The following is a 17,951-nucleotide window of genomic DNA, read 5'->3' on the forward strand; positions in this document are numbered from 1 at the left end:
CAGTGTTAATTCTCTGAGGTCTATCCACAGTTCCTATCCATCCCTTCCCGTCTCTCATAAGCCCCTCAAGTAACCCATCCCACTGACTTCGACTTCGGAAATTATCATACACTCGCTTCCGATACGCAACATCACAAGTCTCTACATCCCTCAACCCCAGCACTCGCTTAATATCCCTCTTCTGATAACCAACCCTCTTCCCTCGCACATAAGTGTAACCATTTTTCTCAACAAATGCATTTGCCAAGAACTCTAAGGCAATGCTCGAATTACTATCCTCGGTCACCATGTTCACAATTCCTTCCCACTTTCTTGCTTCAATTTGCCACACAAAAGAGGGGTGCTTCACCAACTTGTCCATAACAATGCCCCTTTCTTTGTTGAAACCCCTCTTCTTAATCAAATTATACCTCTCCTCCGCAATCTCCGAAACAAATCTTTGGTATGGTGGTTGAATGGGTGGTTGAGGTTGTGGTGGACTAGGTGGTTGTTGAGAAGAGGTTCCGGTAGATCCTTTCCCTATCCTTCTCTTTGTGGTGGGTTCTTGAGTTTGGTCCTTAGTTTTGGCCATGGTTGTTGAATTTGTGAATGGGTATGTGAATTTGGGGGTAAAGTTAGGGTTTGGTGAAATTGAAGAATTTGGGTTAAATTAGATAGTTAAAGGTTTTGTGGGTTGATTGTTGATGATGATTTGTGACAATAGGGGCAGTGATCAATTTTTTCTTTAAAGTGTTCAAAGCATTTAAACACTCATCATTGAATTGGAAAGGTATGTGTTTAACAAGCAGGTTAGTGAGGGGTTTTGCTATTTTTGAAAAATCTTGAATGAACCTCCTATAAAAACCTGCATGGCCTAAAAAGCTTCTAATGCCTTTCTCATTAGTGGGAGGGGGAAGTTTTTCTATTACTTTGATTTTTGCTTGGTCAACTTCTATCCCCTTCTGGGAGATACGGTGACCCAAAACAATTCCCTCTCTCACCATGAAATGGCATTTTTCCCAGTTTAGGATTAAATTAGTATGTTGACATCTTTCCAATACAAGAGATAAATTATACAAACAATTATCAAAAGAAGAACCAAAGACAGAGAAGTCGTCCATAAAAACTTCGATATGTTTTTCAAGCATATCGGAGAATATGGACATCACGCACCTTTGAAATGTGGCGGGGGCATTGCATAGCCCGAATGGCATTCTACGGTAAGCAAATATCTCATAAGGACACGTGAAAGCAGTTTTCTCCTGGCCTTCTGGTGCTACAACAATATGGTTATAACCGGAGTAACCGTCCAAGAAACAGTAGTACTCATGACCCGCTAACCTCTCAAGCATCTGATCAATAAAAGGTAGTGGGAAGTGATCCTTCCTTATTGCAGTGTTCAGCCTTCTGTAGTCTATGCATACTCTCCACCCAGTGACTGTACGAGTTGGGATCAACTCATTCTTCTCATTCATCACCACGGTCGTCCCACCCTTCTTAGTACCATCTTTACCACGGTCCTTTCGTTTTGGACTCAAAATAAACACTCAGACATAATTAAATAATAATCTAAACCTATCTTTGATGAATTCATGTTAGAAATAAATAAAAGGGAGCCGAACCTGTGTCAAGATGGATACTTTGAATTACGAAGAAAAGAAACCACGGCAATAGTGTTCTCAAACAATTAAAATTGAATGGAACACCTAGTGTAAAGACACGCAGCTATAGAGAAATAAAACAAGTGCATCACCAGCAAAGAATAGCCAACATAAACGTGCAGCAATGGTGAAATTGGGTTGAACAGTCACGCAGCAAAAGAATTCAAATGAATTGAATACCGAACAGTAACTCAAGCAATGAAAACGTATGGATAATATGGCACCAGCAAATTGCTAAGGAATTAACACGCATGAATGGAATTAAGTACCAAAAGCCATGGCAACGTTGATGCAAAGAAAATAAAGGAGAAAGTCCAAACCTTGAATTAAATTGAATGTAAAATATACTGCAGAACTGTATTGTGAATTACGGTATCTAGGGTTCTAGTAAAATAAAACTGAAAATAGAAAAATAAAAACTCGGGTCCTTTGCAACTGAGTGTCTCATGTGCTTTTATAGTCTAATTCTTGAACAGAAAAATTGCCAAAGGTCGTTGGGCTTGTGACACATGATATCTTTCTTTTCCTCATTTTTCTTCACTTCTGCTTTTTACACCTTATGGTCCTGAAACACATCAAAGTACTAGCGGTAATCGTGCAAAATAAAATAATTGACTCTAAATTAAATGGAAAACAAACTATTTAGACAGTGTATTTTGCATGTTATCAAACTCCCCCACACTTGAACCATTGCTTGTCCTCAAGCAAAAAGCAAGGGACGACAACAACATAATTCAGAAAAACAGAATGAACTAGAAATCAATTGCATTTTTATTTTTCAAGGCTTTGTTCTCAAGATGCATTTATCACAACCTAAACACTTTTCAAGGATCACATCAACCTACAACAGTTTCAAGTGAGTGTGTGTGTGGAGTCCAGCTTTTTATTGCGCCTGTGTAAGAGGTATTATGAGGAAACAGGTTCTAACTTCAACAGTAAATCAACCGAGAAAAGTCCTTTCTTCATTTCATATAAGAGAGATAGGAATTTAGTTAGAATTAAATTAACAATTTAAGCACAAGGGGCTGCAGATTGCTTAGGGGCTATCTATCCTCATAAGAAGTCTTTATGGAGAGGGTGTCCTTTCCTCCTAGATTCAAAATCACCCTAAGTAGTGCTGCAAAATTTTTATCATCTCCGCGTAGGAAGTCTTTATGGAGAGGGTGTCCTTTCCCCCTAGCTTTGATGAATTTATTTCCTCTTTTGAGGGATTTGGAACTTAAGCTCAATTTAGGGAGTCACCACCACATTTAGGAAGTCAGAGAGGGAATGTCCTTTCCTCCACATGTTGGTGCCATTCTCCCGCCCCATTTTAGTTTAACAATTTATAACAATAAAGCACATTATTTCCCACACAAACTTATACTACTTTTACTCTGAAGACTTTTAAGGGTCTAAGTTACCATTAAAGTTAGAACGTGCTCCTTAAAATACCTACTCATACACTTACTCAAAGACTGCAACTTTGTGCTTTTCTCAAAAAGAGAATTTTCACATTGAAACATGATATGAGTTGAGTGAAACTTAAAAAGGGAAACGTTGTTTACATGCATAAAGTCATCATCGAACTCAGCCTTAAATTTATTATTATTATTATTATTATTATTATTATTATTATTATTATTATTATTATTATTATTATTATTATTATTATTATTATTATTATTATTATTTTTGAAATTTTATTGGTTCATAAAAACGGGAGAATTAGACAAGCAAAAACTACACATTTTTTCGACTTTATAATTAAGACTTAGACTGTTAAGGTGGGAAATTCCTCCCCCACACTTAAAACTGACATTGACCTCAATGGAAATAAATAAAAATAAAAATAAAAGAAAAGGAAAGACACTACCTAGCAGATCAATCGTCGTCTGGGTCATCTGGGGGCATCCAATCATCCATATATCCTTGCCAATTTTTTCCTCTCTTGCCTTTGGGACATGCCACCTATCCTTGTCAACTCTGACTGATCTTTTTATTTCTTTAAAAAAAATAAACATAAAAATAAGGTCAATAAATAAAAACTGCGGGTTGCCTCCCACGCAGCGCTTCATTTAACGTCGGTAGCTCGATGCCTTACTCAGCTTTCAGGGGGTTCCAACCTATAATTCGGGAGTAACTTTGAAGAGTAATCCTTAACGCACCCATCTATGGTATCAACAAGGCAGCATGAATCGTTAATTGATGGGTTGTTCATGAATTTGAATAAGAGGAACTCGATCTTTTCATCTCCAACCTCGAAGGTTATTTTTCCCTTCTTGACATCTATAATAGCACCAACAGTGGCTAAAAAGGGTCTTCCTAGGAGGATAGGGATGTGAGAGTCTTCACTTATGTCCATCACCACAAAGTCAGTGAGAATGTACAGCTGACCAATTTTTAGAGGAACATCCTCCAGTATTCCAACTGAGTATTTTATGGATCGGTCAGCTAGTTGTAGGGACATTTTTGTTGGTTTCAACTCTCCTAGATTGAGCCTCTTGTAGATAGACAGAGGCATGAGACTCACACTAGCACCTAAATCACAGAGAGCTTTATCAATGATGTAGTTGCCAATAACACAAGGAATCGAAAAACTCCCTGGATCTTTCAATTTAGATGGCATCTTGTTCTGAATGATAGCGCTACACTCCTCAATGAGTGCTACAGTATCATCGACATCAACCTTCCTCTTATTTGTCAGAATTTCTTTTAAGAATTTCACATAAGAGGGCATTTGAATAATAGCCTCAATGAAAGGGATGTTAACATGGAGCTTTTTCAAGAGCTCAACAAACCTTTTAAATTGTCCCTCACTCTTTGATTTAGCTAGTCTTTGAGGGAATGGGATTGGAGGTTTGTAAGGAGGTGGAGGTACATAGGGTTTCTCTTTTTCTTCCTCAACTCCCTCCTTTCCCTTTGAGGTTTGTTCACTCTCAATAGGCGCATACTCTTTCTCAGTGCCTTCCCTCTCACTAGGATTCCCTACCTCTTTTCCACTACGCAGGGTAACAACATTCAGCTCCCCTTTTGGGTTTGTTTGAGGTTGCGCAGGGAATATTCCTAATGGTGCAGCTGCAGATGCTTGCTGTTGGGCCACTTGAGAAATTTGTGTTTCCAACATCTTGCTATGAGTGGCCAACATATCAACTTTAGATGTAAGCTGCTTAATCATTTCATTAGTGTGGATATTCTGATTCAGGAATTCTTTGTTCTATTGGGTCTGAGCCATGACGAAGTTTTCCATCATTAGCTCGAGGTTAGACTTTTGAGGAGCAACAGGGGCTCCTCTTTGACCTTGGAAACCAGGGGGTGCAATGGGTGCAAGATTTTGCGAATAGGTGGGGTTGTTATTTTTATATGGGAAATTAGGATTTCTTTGCCCATATGGGTTCCCTTGCGCGTAGTTTGCCTGGTCTGTATCGACTAACAGATAACACTCAGTAGGAGTGTGTCCAGGTGTCCCGCAAATCTCACAGTTAGGGGCCACAGCGGCCACAGGAGCAGGTGGAGTGATGGTTAGACTATCTATCTTTTTATATAGCGCATCAACTTTAGCGCTCAGATGATCAAAACTGCTAACCTCATACATCCCTGCCTTGGGCTGACCTTTTTCAGCTAGAGCGCGTTCGCTCCCCCATTGGTAATGGTTCTGGGCCATATCCTCGATCAGGCCCCAAGCCTCAGCAAACGGCTTGTTCATTAGAGCTCCTCCCGCAGCGGCATCGATAGTCATCCTTGTGTTATACAGGAGACCATTGTAAATGGTATGGATGATCAGCCACTTTTCCAACCCATGATGCGGGCAAGCTCTCAAAAGATCCTTGTATCTCTCCCACGCTTCAAAGAGCGACTCTCCGTCGTTCTGCCTAAAGCAAGTAATTAGGTTCCTCAACTGTGCCGTTTTGCTCGGCGGGAAATACCTAGCGAGGAACGCCTTTTTTAATTCATTCCATGTCATTATGGAATTTGACGGCAGGGAATTAAGCCATGCGTTGGCTTTGTCCCTGAGGGAGAAAGGGAATAAACGTAAACGAATGGCTTCAGGGTCGACGCCATTCACTTTCAGCGTCTCAGCGAACCGCACAAAGGTAGCAAGGTGCAAGTTCGGGTCCTCCGTTGGGTTTCCGGAGAACTGATTTTGCTGAATTATCTGCACTAAGGAGGGTTTGAGCTCGAAGTTATTCGCCGCAATGGCAGGGCAAACAATGCTCGTATGAGGCTCCTCCTCAGAGGGCACAACGAAATCCTTCAGTGGCCGGTTATCGTTGTTGTTGTCGCCCATTTCTGATTGAGTCTCAGACTGCGACGGGGTATCGATGAACAATCGGCGCCTAGCTCGAAAGTAGCGCTCAATTTCGTCAACGTAGCTGACTAGATTTCCGGCACTACGGGTTTTTCGCATGCAAAGTTTTTTTTTTAAATAAATAAAATGGTCTTAGTCTAAACGACGTAACAATGGAGTAGCGATATTGCCAAAAATTGGTCCCCGGCAACGGCGCCAAAAACTTGACAGGGCCGCAAGTGCACGGCTATGTCGGTTTTAGTATAAAAAGTATCGTATCCACAGAGACCAATTTAACAACTACCGAAGTTCACTGTTACTGTGTTTATCTAAGGCGAGATCAAAATATTTTGGAATTTGCACGGAATAAAATAGGTTTTAATTAATTGGGTTAATATGTGTTTACCCCCCTGTAATTTGGGCGAGTTTCGGTTTTCCCCCCTGTAAAAAATTTTGTTTGAATTGCACCCTTGTAAAATTTTTTTTTTTCGGAAAACACCCCTCCCCCCTCCAACTCAGCAGATTCGCTGACGTGGCTCTGACATGGCGCTGACTTGGCTTTTTTTTTTTCATTTTTTATTTTTTTTAAAATGCCACGTCATATTTTTGTTTTAAAAATATTTAAAAATAAATTTTAAAAAACAAAAAAATCCAAAAAATAATAAAAAAATTTAAGTTTTTTTTCCAAAAATTTAAAAAATCGAAAAATAATTTTAGAAAAATAAAAAAAAACATAAAAATATTCAGTTTTTTTTCCAAAAATGTAAAAAATCGAAAAATAATTTTCAAAAATAAAAAAATAATAAAAATATTCAATTTTTTTCCAAAAAATTTAAAAATTGAAAAATAATTTTAAAAAATTTTCCACGTCAAATCGAAAAAAAATTAGATTTTTTTCAATAATTTAAAAATTATAAAAAAACTATTAAGATTTTTTTGGAAATTTAGAAAATTAGAAAAAAATCAGAAAATATAATCAGATTTTTTTAAAATTAAAAAGATTTTTAAAAATTCTGGAATTTAATTTTCAAAATACAAAAAAAGTAAATTTTCAAAATTAGAAAAAAAGGTCAGATTTTTAAAAAAATATTCTGGAAAAAAATTAATTTTTAAAAATCTGAATACAAATTTAGAGTATTTTATAAAAGTCGTGGAAATTCCATTTTTCCTATAATTAAGCTCTTCATTAGAGGAGGTAGAATTCATAAATCATAAATCTTATAAAATCTTTCCACGACGATGACAAAACCCTCTGATATTATTTGAGAATAAAAATTCTTATTATAGCCCCAAAACGGATTTTTGTTAGAATCATTAGGCAAAAAAAATTTGTGGAATGAAATGATTTTTTTCCCAATATTTTATTAAAATTGTGGTATAAAATTTTCGAATAAAAAATCTGACTATTTTTCTAATTTTTAAAATTTTTGAAAAAAAATCTAATTTTTTTCGATTTTTAAATTTTTTGGAAAAAAAAATATGACTATTTTTCTGCTTTTTTATATTTCGGAAAAAATCTTAATATTTTTTCTGAATTTTTTGGATTTTTAAAATTTTGTAAAAAAAACTGAATATTTTTATGATTTTTTGGATTTTTTTATTTTTTCAAAATTATTTTTCGATTTTTAAAATTTTTTGGAAAAAAAACTGAATATTTTTATGTTTTTTTTGATTTTTCTAAAATTATTTTTCGATTTTTTAAATTTTTGGAAAAAAAACTTAAATTTTTTTATTATTTTTTGGATTTTTTTGTTTTTTAAAATTTATTTTTAAATATTTTTAAAACAAAAATATGACGTGGCATTTTAAAAAAAATAAAAAATGGAAAAAAAAAGCCAAGTCAGCGCCATGTCAGAGCCACGTCAGCGAATCTGCTGAGTTGGAGGGGGGAGGGGTGTTTTCCGAAAAAAAAAAATTTTACAAGGGTGCAATTCAAACAAAATTTTTTACAGGGGGGAAAACCGAAACTCGCCCAAATTACAGGGGGGTAAACACATATTAACCCTAATTAATTTATGGACAAGTAGAGACCAAAACGAATTTCGTCGACTTCCGTCACTCACGTAAATTACTGCGCTAATTAAATGGTAACGAGAGAATTAAAGCTGCTTGTAGAATTTATCGAACAAGAGACAATGTTTGCTTTCGCAACACGTTGTCGGAATTTTTAGACAAGTAACCACCTACTTTCGTAGCGTATAATTACAGGCCTAAAAATTCCTTTTTCTAAATTCAATAAACTCTTAATTAAAAGAAAAGAAATGCTTTCGCTTTAACCTTTTCTATTAAAAACTTGATATTTTTCTAAGTCGGATATCTTTTTCGCTCTTTCGATACGTAAACGATATCTCGGTGTCTCTACTTTCGTAGTAGACTTTTTAAATTACAAAACAGAATTTTCAAAACAAACATTTAAATTCTCGTTACAATAAAAGTGGCGCACAATTTACATGAGTTCCGTCGGTACGACGGTCCTTTCGTTTTGGACTCAAAATAAACTACTCAGACATAATTAAATAATAATCTAAACCTATCTTTGATGAATTCATGTTAGAAATAAATAAAAGGGAGCCGAACCTGTGTCAAGATGGATACTTTGAATTACGAAGAAAAGAAACCACGGCAATAGTGTTCTCAAACAATTAAAATTGAATGGAACACCTAGTGTAAAGACACGCAGCTATAGAGAAATAAAACAAGTGCAGCACCAGCAAAGAATAGCCAACATAAACGTGCAGCAATGGTGAAATTGGATTGAACAGTCACGCAGCAAAAGAATTCAAATGAATTGAATACCGAACAGTAACTCAAGCAATGAAAACGTATGGATAATATGGCACCAGCAAATTGCTAAGGAATTAACACGCATGAATGGAATTAAGTACCAAAAGCCATGGCAACGTTGATGCAAAGAAAATAAAGGAGAAAGTCCAAACCTTGAATTAAATTGAATGTAAAACTAGACTTTCTACCCGTGCTACCGCACGGGTCATATACAATGCAAATGTAGTAAGGAGAAGCAAAAATTCATTGTATAGTTCGAACTTAATATTCAAATGTTATTTAAAATCAATAGTAATTGAAGTTTTTCGAGTTTACACATTTTGGAAAATATATTTAAACACTACATTTGAAGTATCAATGCAAACACCATCTTCATGAAGTAGGTGAAGAAAAGTATCCCACTGTGAAGAAATTAAATTCATGAAGTCCACCCTATTTCCTTTCAAACTCAGCAAATTCAAAGTATCCCACAGTGAGACTTTTTATCATAAATTGGCAAGATACATAATGACATTCATAATACAATAGAACATGAGATGTTGCATTTTTAATCTATATTCTTGATAACTGTCGTTTTTACATAAAATATGGATTAGGACATGAAAAGAATATATGGATTTTAACATCTGCAGAATATATGGATTGGAACATCTGCAGCAGAACACAAACTCTAGCTGCCTCACACCAAAGCGGGCTTCGAAATTATCTTCCGAGACCAGAAAAATGTGAGTTGAATCGGCAATAGAACAACAGCGGAAGCAGAAAAAATGGCCCAAAAACTCTACAACTGCAAGTCAGCAAAACATGACATAGCATTAGTAGCAGACCTCTCAAATGGAAAAAGTGCAGATATACTACAGGAAAATTCTCCAATTCCTAAAAAAGAGTAGGACTCTCTTAATGTGCACTTTTGAGTATTCATAACAAAGAGAATAAAAATATCCAAAGTACTAAAAAGAAATTAGTAACGTTGCAATATTGTACAATTTTAAGTGATCATCTTTCAAATGTTTTAGATGGACTTTTTCTTTTCAAAATTGGTTTCTGAGCGAATTTGAAGTGACAGATTTTGAATTTCAACACGTTCACGCTGAAGCTCCAATTTGTAGCTTCGTTCCTACCGTGCGGTGAGAGCATTCCCACCGCGGTTCCAAACACTCTTTGAATTGTTTTAAATAGAACATAACCATGTTTCAGCCAATATGTTTTCAAACATCAGAAAACAACGTTTTGAGCTTTGAAATTGTGGTTTGAGTGCAACAAACATTATTCCAAAAAAGCTATTAATATGATGATACTACTGAAACACATATATTTGTGCACTTCATGGGTACATTCCAACCTTAACGTAATAAGTTTCAATTCTTTATAGTGGTTTGAATTAAAAAGGAATTAGACAACGAATTATTCAATATTGGATTCTGTCTAACACTCTGAAAATTTCATTATTCGTGTGATCAATGTAAAAACAACTTACCCTCCAGAGAGCAAGCACCATTTAGGATCGTCTGTATGGTTGTGCGAGGCTGATGAATCAGTAGGTGTCTTGTTCCTGTGATTTTACATAATTTATAAGTACGATATCAGGACAGGAACGACTAGAGAAAATTTGACATTGAAAGTAAACAGTTTTACAGTATAACTAATAACTTTGTATAAATCAAGTACCTTTTCTTTTTTGTTAATGGAGTCAATCATGAGTGCTTTTGCATCTCCTTAGAAGCCTGCAATTAGTAAATTTGACTCATTTTAGTATTTTTGACAGCAATTGCAACTTGGAAGATCAGTCCAAAACTAAAGTTCCACAATAAGTATCACAGTCAAGCTATGCATTCCTCACTAAACACAATCATACCAAAAAGGAAAACCTGCAAAAGTGAAGAAAAAATGGGGAGAAAAAAAAATCAGAAACAGAATTTGATGAGACCGATGCATCCAATCCAACCAATGAATATTATGAAGAATACCTATCTACATCATCAACAATCATGACAATCACCTTCCGGTGAATTTTGTAAAATCCCTCACCAAATGCTTTTATTGGTTGAATAATCACCCTCCGCCACTATCTTCGAACCATTGCTCTCGATCTCCTTAGCCTCAGCTTCGTCAGAAAGAGATGCGATCGTAGGATAAGAGTTATTAAAGAATAATAAAAGAGAAAGTGGCAATTTCGTTTTCTTCTTGTGTGCACTATCCGATTTCTCAATATCTGTTCTTTCTTTTACTATTTACTTTTCGGATTTTTCTTAATTAGTCTGAACCGAGTTTTGTCTTGACTGTAACATGTTGATGCATTTATCTGTATTGGTGTGGGGAAAACATTCTCAATGATTTCCTTATTTCTGTTACTCACTGACATCATTGAACTAAGGTTCTGTTTTAGCTTCCACGATATTGAGAAATCATTGTTCTATTTGTCTAGAGTGTTCATTATTCATTACTTTCATATTTACTATTTAATAAATCAAATTAAAGTAGCTATCTGAATTTTGGATGAATTGTTGGACTAAGTATAAATGATGAAATATAACCATGTTTCTTTCAGGCTTCCTAGCTGCTATTTAGTGCACTGAAGCGTAAAAATATATAATTTATAATGAAACATAAATAAATATACCAACCTTATAAACATGTAGCGTTTTTTTAATGAGAATAAACATAGGAAAGAGGAAAAATAAAAGGACTACGAAGGTCCTTATGAATTAGTGCAAAGCAAATCTTGAAGTCAGATTGCAAAACACCAAGTAAAACTAAAATCTGGAATGATAGATTATATTTCAAATTAAGATAGCATCAACTGTTACAAATGTGCAAAACAGTATAGATGCTATATACTTAGCTGTTCTAGTTTTGTTTATGCATGCAGATTAAACAAATTCCAAATCCCCTAGTTTCGTTCAGCTATTTTATAGTATATAGCATATTTTAAATGTGTTTTTATCTGCTGGAACTTATATTTTGCATGCTTTTTAATGATATGTTAAATGTTTCATGTACTTGACTCGTAGGAAACAAAAGGAGACAACACAATGAAGAAAAGCAGGAAAAGGAAGAAGTCGCGGAGAGGACAAAAATCAACAGAAACAGACAGATAGTTCACGTTTAAATTTGGAGCACAATTAGTCACTTATTTTTTATACTAAAATTGAGTTTCTTGTTAAAATAGGTGTGTGTGCTTCTATTCTAATCTAAATAGAAAAGCATAGAAACCAAATGTGTTCATTGTAATCATAAATTCAAAGCATGCATACTCTGCTATATACTTATGTATAACAAACAAAAGAATGAAGGCCACACAAAGTTCATGGATATACCTTCAAAATGTACTTTTTATTGAATTCTTATTTAAACTTCAAGCATTGGAGCATATAAGTTGTACAGACTCTGTTCAGATTATCTCTGCAAAAAAAAATGTGCTTAGATTATTACGACTTTGAACCAAACATACATTCAGTTGTAAAAAAGAACAAACGCTATCATATTACCTATATAGCAAAAAAATATTGAAGATATGAAAGAAATGATATCAAGTGTATCATTGTAAACTACCTTTTTCATGAGCATGAAGTTTGGGAAAAGCCAGTTATTACCAACCTCAGTCAAATAGATGTGGTGTAAATTGCGACCAGAAAGGCATGTCAAAAATCAACCTCATGATATTACCTATAATGTCAACATGGTTCCGTTATTCTCGGCATTTATTTGCCTATTTTCATTTTATTTGTCTCCTCTACTTTGCTTTCCCATGATTTCTTCTTCCTATTCAAACCAAAGCAAAAAATCATAAATCAAAATCATACATATTTAGAAAGAGCCAGACTTGTTCTTCACAGAATTCGAATAATATTTTATCCAAAAATGAAAAATACAAAAATTGAAGGAGTTTAACGTTAATTCAAATGAAACAAAAACAAACCAAACCCATGATTTCAATTTCGAAACTTATAAAAAAAAAAGATAGCATACGATTGCAAATAAAACATATTAAACATAACTTTCTCATAGAATGTTTATGTGGTTGAACAAACAAATTTTCTCCTTCTATTGATGATATTAGCAGATGAGTGGTGCATAGAAACTCAATTCACCTGATGCCAAAAGGAGAGGACGTTGGTTTAACCATAAACAATGGTGAAATATGAGATCAAAACATAACTTCGCAAATCAATTCAAGTTAATCTCCTGCAAAAACAACTTACCCAAATGAGTACCAATCTGATTTTGTCCATAAAAATATTCCCAAATCTTTGAAAATAGCATAAAAGGAAATATGAAATGTGAATCAAAAATGAAAAATCAAAACAAAATTCTTAAACAGCGACAAAAGTTTGTTTACCATATTAACAAATCAAAGATGATAGTTTGAAACAAAAGAAAACATACAAAAAAAACTGAAAAACAATACACATCAAAATCCCTAATATACTATAAATACCTTGATTGGTTGAAGATGCCATCCTTGAATGCAAAACAGAACCCAATCATAGTCAAAATCCTCCATGTGCGCTCAATCCCAACTCACATATCACAACACACAGATCACAAAAGGAAAGCAAGAAGCTTAGTAGAATTGTGATAATATGATGATGATGAGAACGAATTTGAAGAAAAAGCCGTATATAATCATGCTTGTTAGCCATAAATTAAAATGAATCTTACATTCATATTTCTTCTCAAATTCTCCAGTAAGATGCCTCTTCACAAATGTTGTCTCTCCTGCAAAAAAAAAAACGATCATTATTCATTACACCAAAGTTCACTTCCAAATCAATATGCCAGATTGTAACGAATCATTGATTCTATGTTACATATTTCACGCAAATTAACTAAAAATAAGAGAATAAAGAAACGATGAAGGAAAAGGAAAAAAGCAATTGGTACCTGTGCCACCATCGCCGACGATGAGAAGCTTGAAGCTCGGGTAATCAACGGTTTGCTGATTGGGCAATGCCTGCAGAAGAAAAACGGTGGCGATGTTGATAAGAGGAAGAAAAAGAAACTATTTTGTTTGATTTGCGGCTTTATTTGTTATAGGAGCAGATAGTTTAGGCTGGAAACAAAATAGGAAACAACTTTGAGCTATCCTTTCTGATTTGCGGCCTATTTTGTTGTTTGCGTTTTTTTTTTTGTGATGTTTATCCGTTCAATTGTTAGTATGTTTATCCGTCCAATTTGTTTCCGTGATTTCCATTTATTACGTTTTTATGTTTATCATGTGAGGCTCCTTTTCTTTTTGTTTTCATAATTAACGATTTAATTAGGGTAAAACAGGAATTTTAGTCATTAAGTTTAGAAAAAATTAGGGCTTCAAAATTGGTATGGGTTAACTTTTATATAAACAGGAATTTTAGTCATTAGGTTTAGGAAAAATTAGGGCTTCAAAATTGGCATGGGTTAACTTTTATATATAGATAGATATACTGCAGAACTGTATTGTGAATTGCGGTATCTAGGGTTCTAGTAAAATAAAACTGAAAATAGAAAAATAAAAACTCGGGTCCTTTGCAACTGAGTGTCTCATGTGCTTTTATAGTCTAATTCTTGAACAGAAAAATTGCCAAAGGTCGTTGGGCTTGTGACACATGATATCTTTCTTTTCCTCATTTTTCTTCACTTCTGCTTTTTACACCTTATGGTCCTGAAACACATCAAAGTACTAGCGGGAATCGTGCAAAATAAAATAATTGACTCTAAATTAAATGGAAAACAAATTATTTAGACAGTGTATTTTGCATGTTATCAGTAGCCATTGCTTCAATCGCTAACTCCCAATCCGCCTTCTTCGGTGCTTGGTTTGATGGACCTCCTTGATAACCCCCTTGTTGTTGATTTTGAGAGCCACCTTGTTGATTCCTCCATGAAAAGTTTGGATGGTTTCTCCAGCCTGGATTATATGTATTTGAGAAAGGGTTATTTTTCTGTTGACTCCCTTGACTGCTGAGATAATTTACCATCTCCACTTGGGTTGCATCCATGGGCACATCACAATGCATAGTGAAATGAGGGCCAGAGCACCAATCACATTTGACAGTGTTCATCTGATTCACCGGAGCGACTTGCGGTTGGTTTAAGTTAAGAGCTGCCATTCTCTTTGTCACTTCAGCTGATACTGCATCTTGAATCTGTTTACCAGTGAGTATGTTTTGAGCATTTTTGAGTTCAAGTTGATTCAAGTCTATGAGTCCTCCCCTTGTACCACCAGTTCTGTCATACATCTCCATTTGTTCATTAAGGGCAACAGCTTCGATGATCTTGACTATTTGAGAGGCGGTTTTGAAATTTATTGAACCACCGGAAGTTGTGTCGAGAACTTGTCTAGTAGCCAGACGCAGACAATTACAGAAGATCTGCATTTGAACAGTAGTATCAAAGTTGTGCTCGGGACATGTTGTTAGTAAATTCTTAAACCTTTTATAAGCTTCTCCCAAGGACTCTCCCTCTCTCTGCTGGAAACTAGAAATGTCTTGTCGCCTTCTCACAAACAAAGTTGTAAGGAAGAACAGCTCCAAGAACTTGTCTTCCATTTCATTCCAAGTTGTTATACTGCCATCTGGTAAGGAGTCAAACAACTCATGAGTGTCATCAGTCAAAGTGAACAGAAACAGTCTCAACCGTTTGGCTTCTTCAGAGTACCCTTGCACTTTTGTTGTCTCACAAAGTATAAAGAAACTCTTCAAATGCTTGTTGGCATCTTCATTGTACTTTCCCGCATACTGATTCTCCTTGAGCTCCCGCAACAACCCAGGATTGATTTCAAACTTGTTCACCGTCACCGGCTGATTAGCAATGGTCAGCCTGTTTTGGTTTCTGTCATGGGACCCATAGTCTTCGAGAAGTCTTTCTTCAGCAGCTGGCGGATTTGGTGGTGGTTGTGCTTCCATCTCTTCGACTTTTTCGAGTACCTCTTCGGCCGTGTCAATCTCTACTCCACTAGCCTCTTCCTTTTCTCTAAGTTTTCTGAGTTTTGTTTCTTTCCGATTGGCTCGGCAAGTCTTTTAAATTTCTAGAATAAAGAGAAGTTCAGCTGAGGCCTGGCCTCGCATACAAGATTAGACGATAAGTGAGTAATAGAAGATTGAGTAATAACTAAAAATAAAAAGAGAGTAACAATTTTGTTGCAGAGCAAAAAAATTTCAATTAAGAAAAAATAAAATCCAACAGTGATTTGGCAATCCCCAGCAACGGTGCCAAAAACTTGATAGCGATTTTCGCAAGTGTACGAAATCATGCAAGTAGTATTTAAAACGGTAAGACCGAGTATCGAACTCGAGGATTGTGGTATACTGTTGAATAGGATTTATGACTTAATTGAACAAAAGGTTACGAGGTTTGTATTATCGCAATAATGAAAACTAAACAAAGTAAATATGGTTCAAACTTTATAAAGAGAAAAGTGTTGGGGATGAGTTTCACGGGATGACTATTTCATGTTAACAACCTGATTATTGCTATTGAATCGACTCATCTAGTTGCTACCGAATCCTCTATAAAATTCGTGTCCTAATTCCTTAGTGACAGAAACGTTAATTCTAAAATAAACACCTAATTCCTTAGTGAATTTTAAGATTAGAATTAAGCATGAACGAACAAGGATTCTCAAATGGTTCCAAGGGTTTGCATCTATTCCTAGATTACAAAGGCAAGGATTTCTTATCTCAAGCGTTTATAAATTCCACTTCCGTATCACAATATAAACCGTAAATCAATTTAAAGGCGGCCAAGCAATAAAAGCATTAAGAACAAAGATAAGAAAAGCAATTCAATAAGTTTCATCAATAATTAAGAGCAGGTCATATGACAATCATATTCATCTAGGGTTACTCATCCCCAACAATGGAGGGTTTAGTTACACATAGCAATTAAACAAGAAAAAGGGATAAAAGAAATATTACAAGAACAATTCATCAATGATTCTTGATAAATCTCCTTCAATGATGCTCCCAATCGCTTCTTATGTGTTTCTATGCCTTTTGATCTCCAAAATTCGTGAACCTTTAATTCAGAAACGCACTTTTCTATAAATAGGCAACTCAAAATCGGCCACCGAGTCTCAAAATCGGGGACCGAAATAAGAAAAACGCATCCAGACGAACCTGAAATCGGCGCCCGATTTTACCAAATCGGGGCCCAATTTTTCCAGTAAAACAGCCATTTCAAAGTCTAGAAAATCGGTGCCCGAACTCATGAAATCGGGGCCCGATTTTTCCAGTGTTCCATTTGCTTGACATCTTCGTTTTTGAGTGCTTTCAGCTTGAATACCTTGATGAATTACCTTAAAAATACATGAAAAAGTGTCTACAAAACTAGTAATGACAGAGTGTCATCAGTGTCATTAAAAAAAAGAATTTAGATTATATTTTTTTTGTTATATTGTTGGTGTCATATAATAAATAATCATGATTAGTTTGGTTTGTTATAACTTTAAAGCAACAAACGTTTATATTTTTAGTTTTAATCCAAATCAAAATTTTATAAGAAAAACACTGTTAATAATTTTCAATCGTTATCGCAATAAAAAGAGCGGAAAGACGGACACGTGCGTTCCCGTCTTTTCGCTAGTGTAAATAACATTTCAAATGCGCTTTGACGTATAACCCATGCTTCGATGCTTGATACATGTTTGTTACCGGTTATATTGTTACTAATACCTATACGGGTTGTCAAACTCTAAACATAATAGTTTTTTTAGTGATAGAAACTTCAACTTCTCTCTAAGTTTTCCTTCGCTTTCCCTCATCGAGGAGGGGTGGTTTAGGTCATTTTTTGACCTAAAATCACCCCTCTGCATCTTTTTTTCCATTTCTTTCGAACTAAATAAGTGATTTTCACAAATATCAAGCGTTTTCTTTTGTGTTTTTTTTGTGATTTCGTCGTCTGAGTGCGACCTTGTGTTGTTCGTCGTCTTGTGCGGCGTTGTTTTGTTTGGCATCTTGTTGCGGTGTTCGTTGGTTCATATTGAAAGATCAGCTTCAGTCAATCACAGATTCAATAAATGATTTGGACGTCAACGTTGCAGATCCAGAAGCAAGAGTATTCTGGTGATTTAGATTTTATTATATTATTTGTAGGCATTTTGCCGTTGTATGCTATTAACTTGGGTGCTGTGAGTTTGTTCGCAGATTCATCCTTTACGTTTTTAGCGATCTTGATTCTGATGTATTCTATCGATTTGAATGAATGAATATCGTTTTGTTTTTGTCAAAAAAAAAACCTATACGGGTTTGTTACTAGTTACTAGTTATAAAATAATACTCCCT

General features: G+C 35.1%; 1 protein-coding gene, 1 long non-coding RNA gene, 1 other non-coding gene and 1 pseudogene across 7 annotated transcripts; 1 reads left to right on the top strand and 3 right to left on the bottom strand.

Moving 5' to 3' along the window:
- Positions 1 to 3,723: 3,723 nt before the first annotated feature.
- LOC146957293 (uncharacterized) lies at positions 3,724 to 6,283 on the bottom strand (annotated as a pseudogene).
- On the top strand, positions 5,414 to 5,519 carry LOC146957294 (small nucleolar RNA R71). The gene has a single exon (XR_015025224.1). It is a non-coding gene; the product is annotated as a small nucleolar RNA R71 (small nucleolar RNA).
- Positions 6,284 to 9,204: 2,921 nt separating the features above from the next.
- On the bottom strand, positions 9,205 to 13,807 carry LOC146957295 (uncharacterized). Of its 5 annotated transcripts, XR_015022665.1 has the most exons (10): positions 13,576 to 13,807; positions 13,130 to 13,410; positions 12,690 to 12,876; positions 12,244 to 12,453; positions 12,009 to 12,093; positions 10,659 to 10,795; positions 10,547 to 10,559; positions 10,360 to 10,415; positions 10,169 to 10,243; positions 9,205 to 9,478 (listed from the first exon to the last, which is right to left on the bottom strand). It is a non-coding gene; the product is annotated as an uncharacterized LOC146957295 (long non-coding RNA). The 5 variants fall into 5 exon arrangements; XR_015022668.1 differs by having other exon boundaries at positions 10,360 to 10,559; positions 12,358 to 12,453; XR_015022671.1 differs by having other exon boundaries at positions 10,360 to 10,559; positions 12,358 to 12,453; positions 12,783 to 12,876; positions 13,576 to 13,806.
- A 497-nt stretch (positions 13,808 to 14,304) lies between these two features.
- Positions 14,305 to 15,575, bottom strand: LOC146957296 (uncharacterized). Its single transcript, XM_085750203.1, has 2 exons — positions 14,416 to 15,575; positions 14,305 to 14,332 (listed from the first exon to the last, which is right to left on the bottom strand). The coding sequence occupies exons 1-2, from the start codon at positions 15,573 to 15,575 to the stop codon at positions 14,305 to 14,307; spliced, it is 1,188 nt and encodes a 395-aa protein (XP_085606329.1).
- Positions 15,576 to 17,951: the final 2,376 nt, after the last annotated feature.

Source organism: Medicago sativa, chromosome 1 (genome assembly GCF_051527215.1).
Source record: "Medicago sativa cultivar Bolivia chromosome 1, Bolivia_mono, whole genome shotgun sequence".
NCBI lineage: Eukaryota > Viridiplantae > Streptophyta > Magnoliopsida > Fabales > Fabaceae > Medicago > Medicago sativa.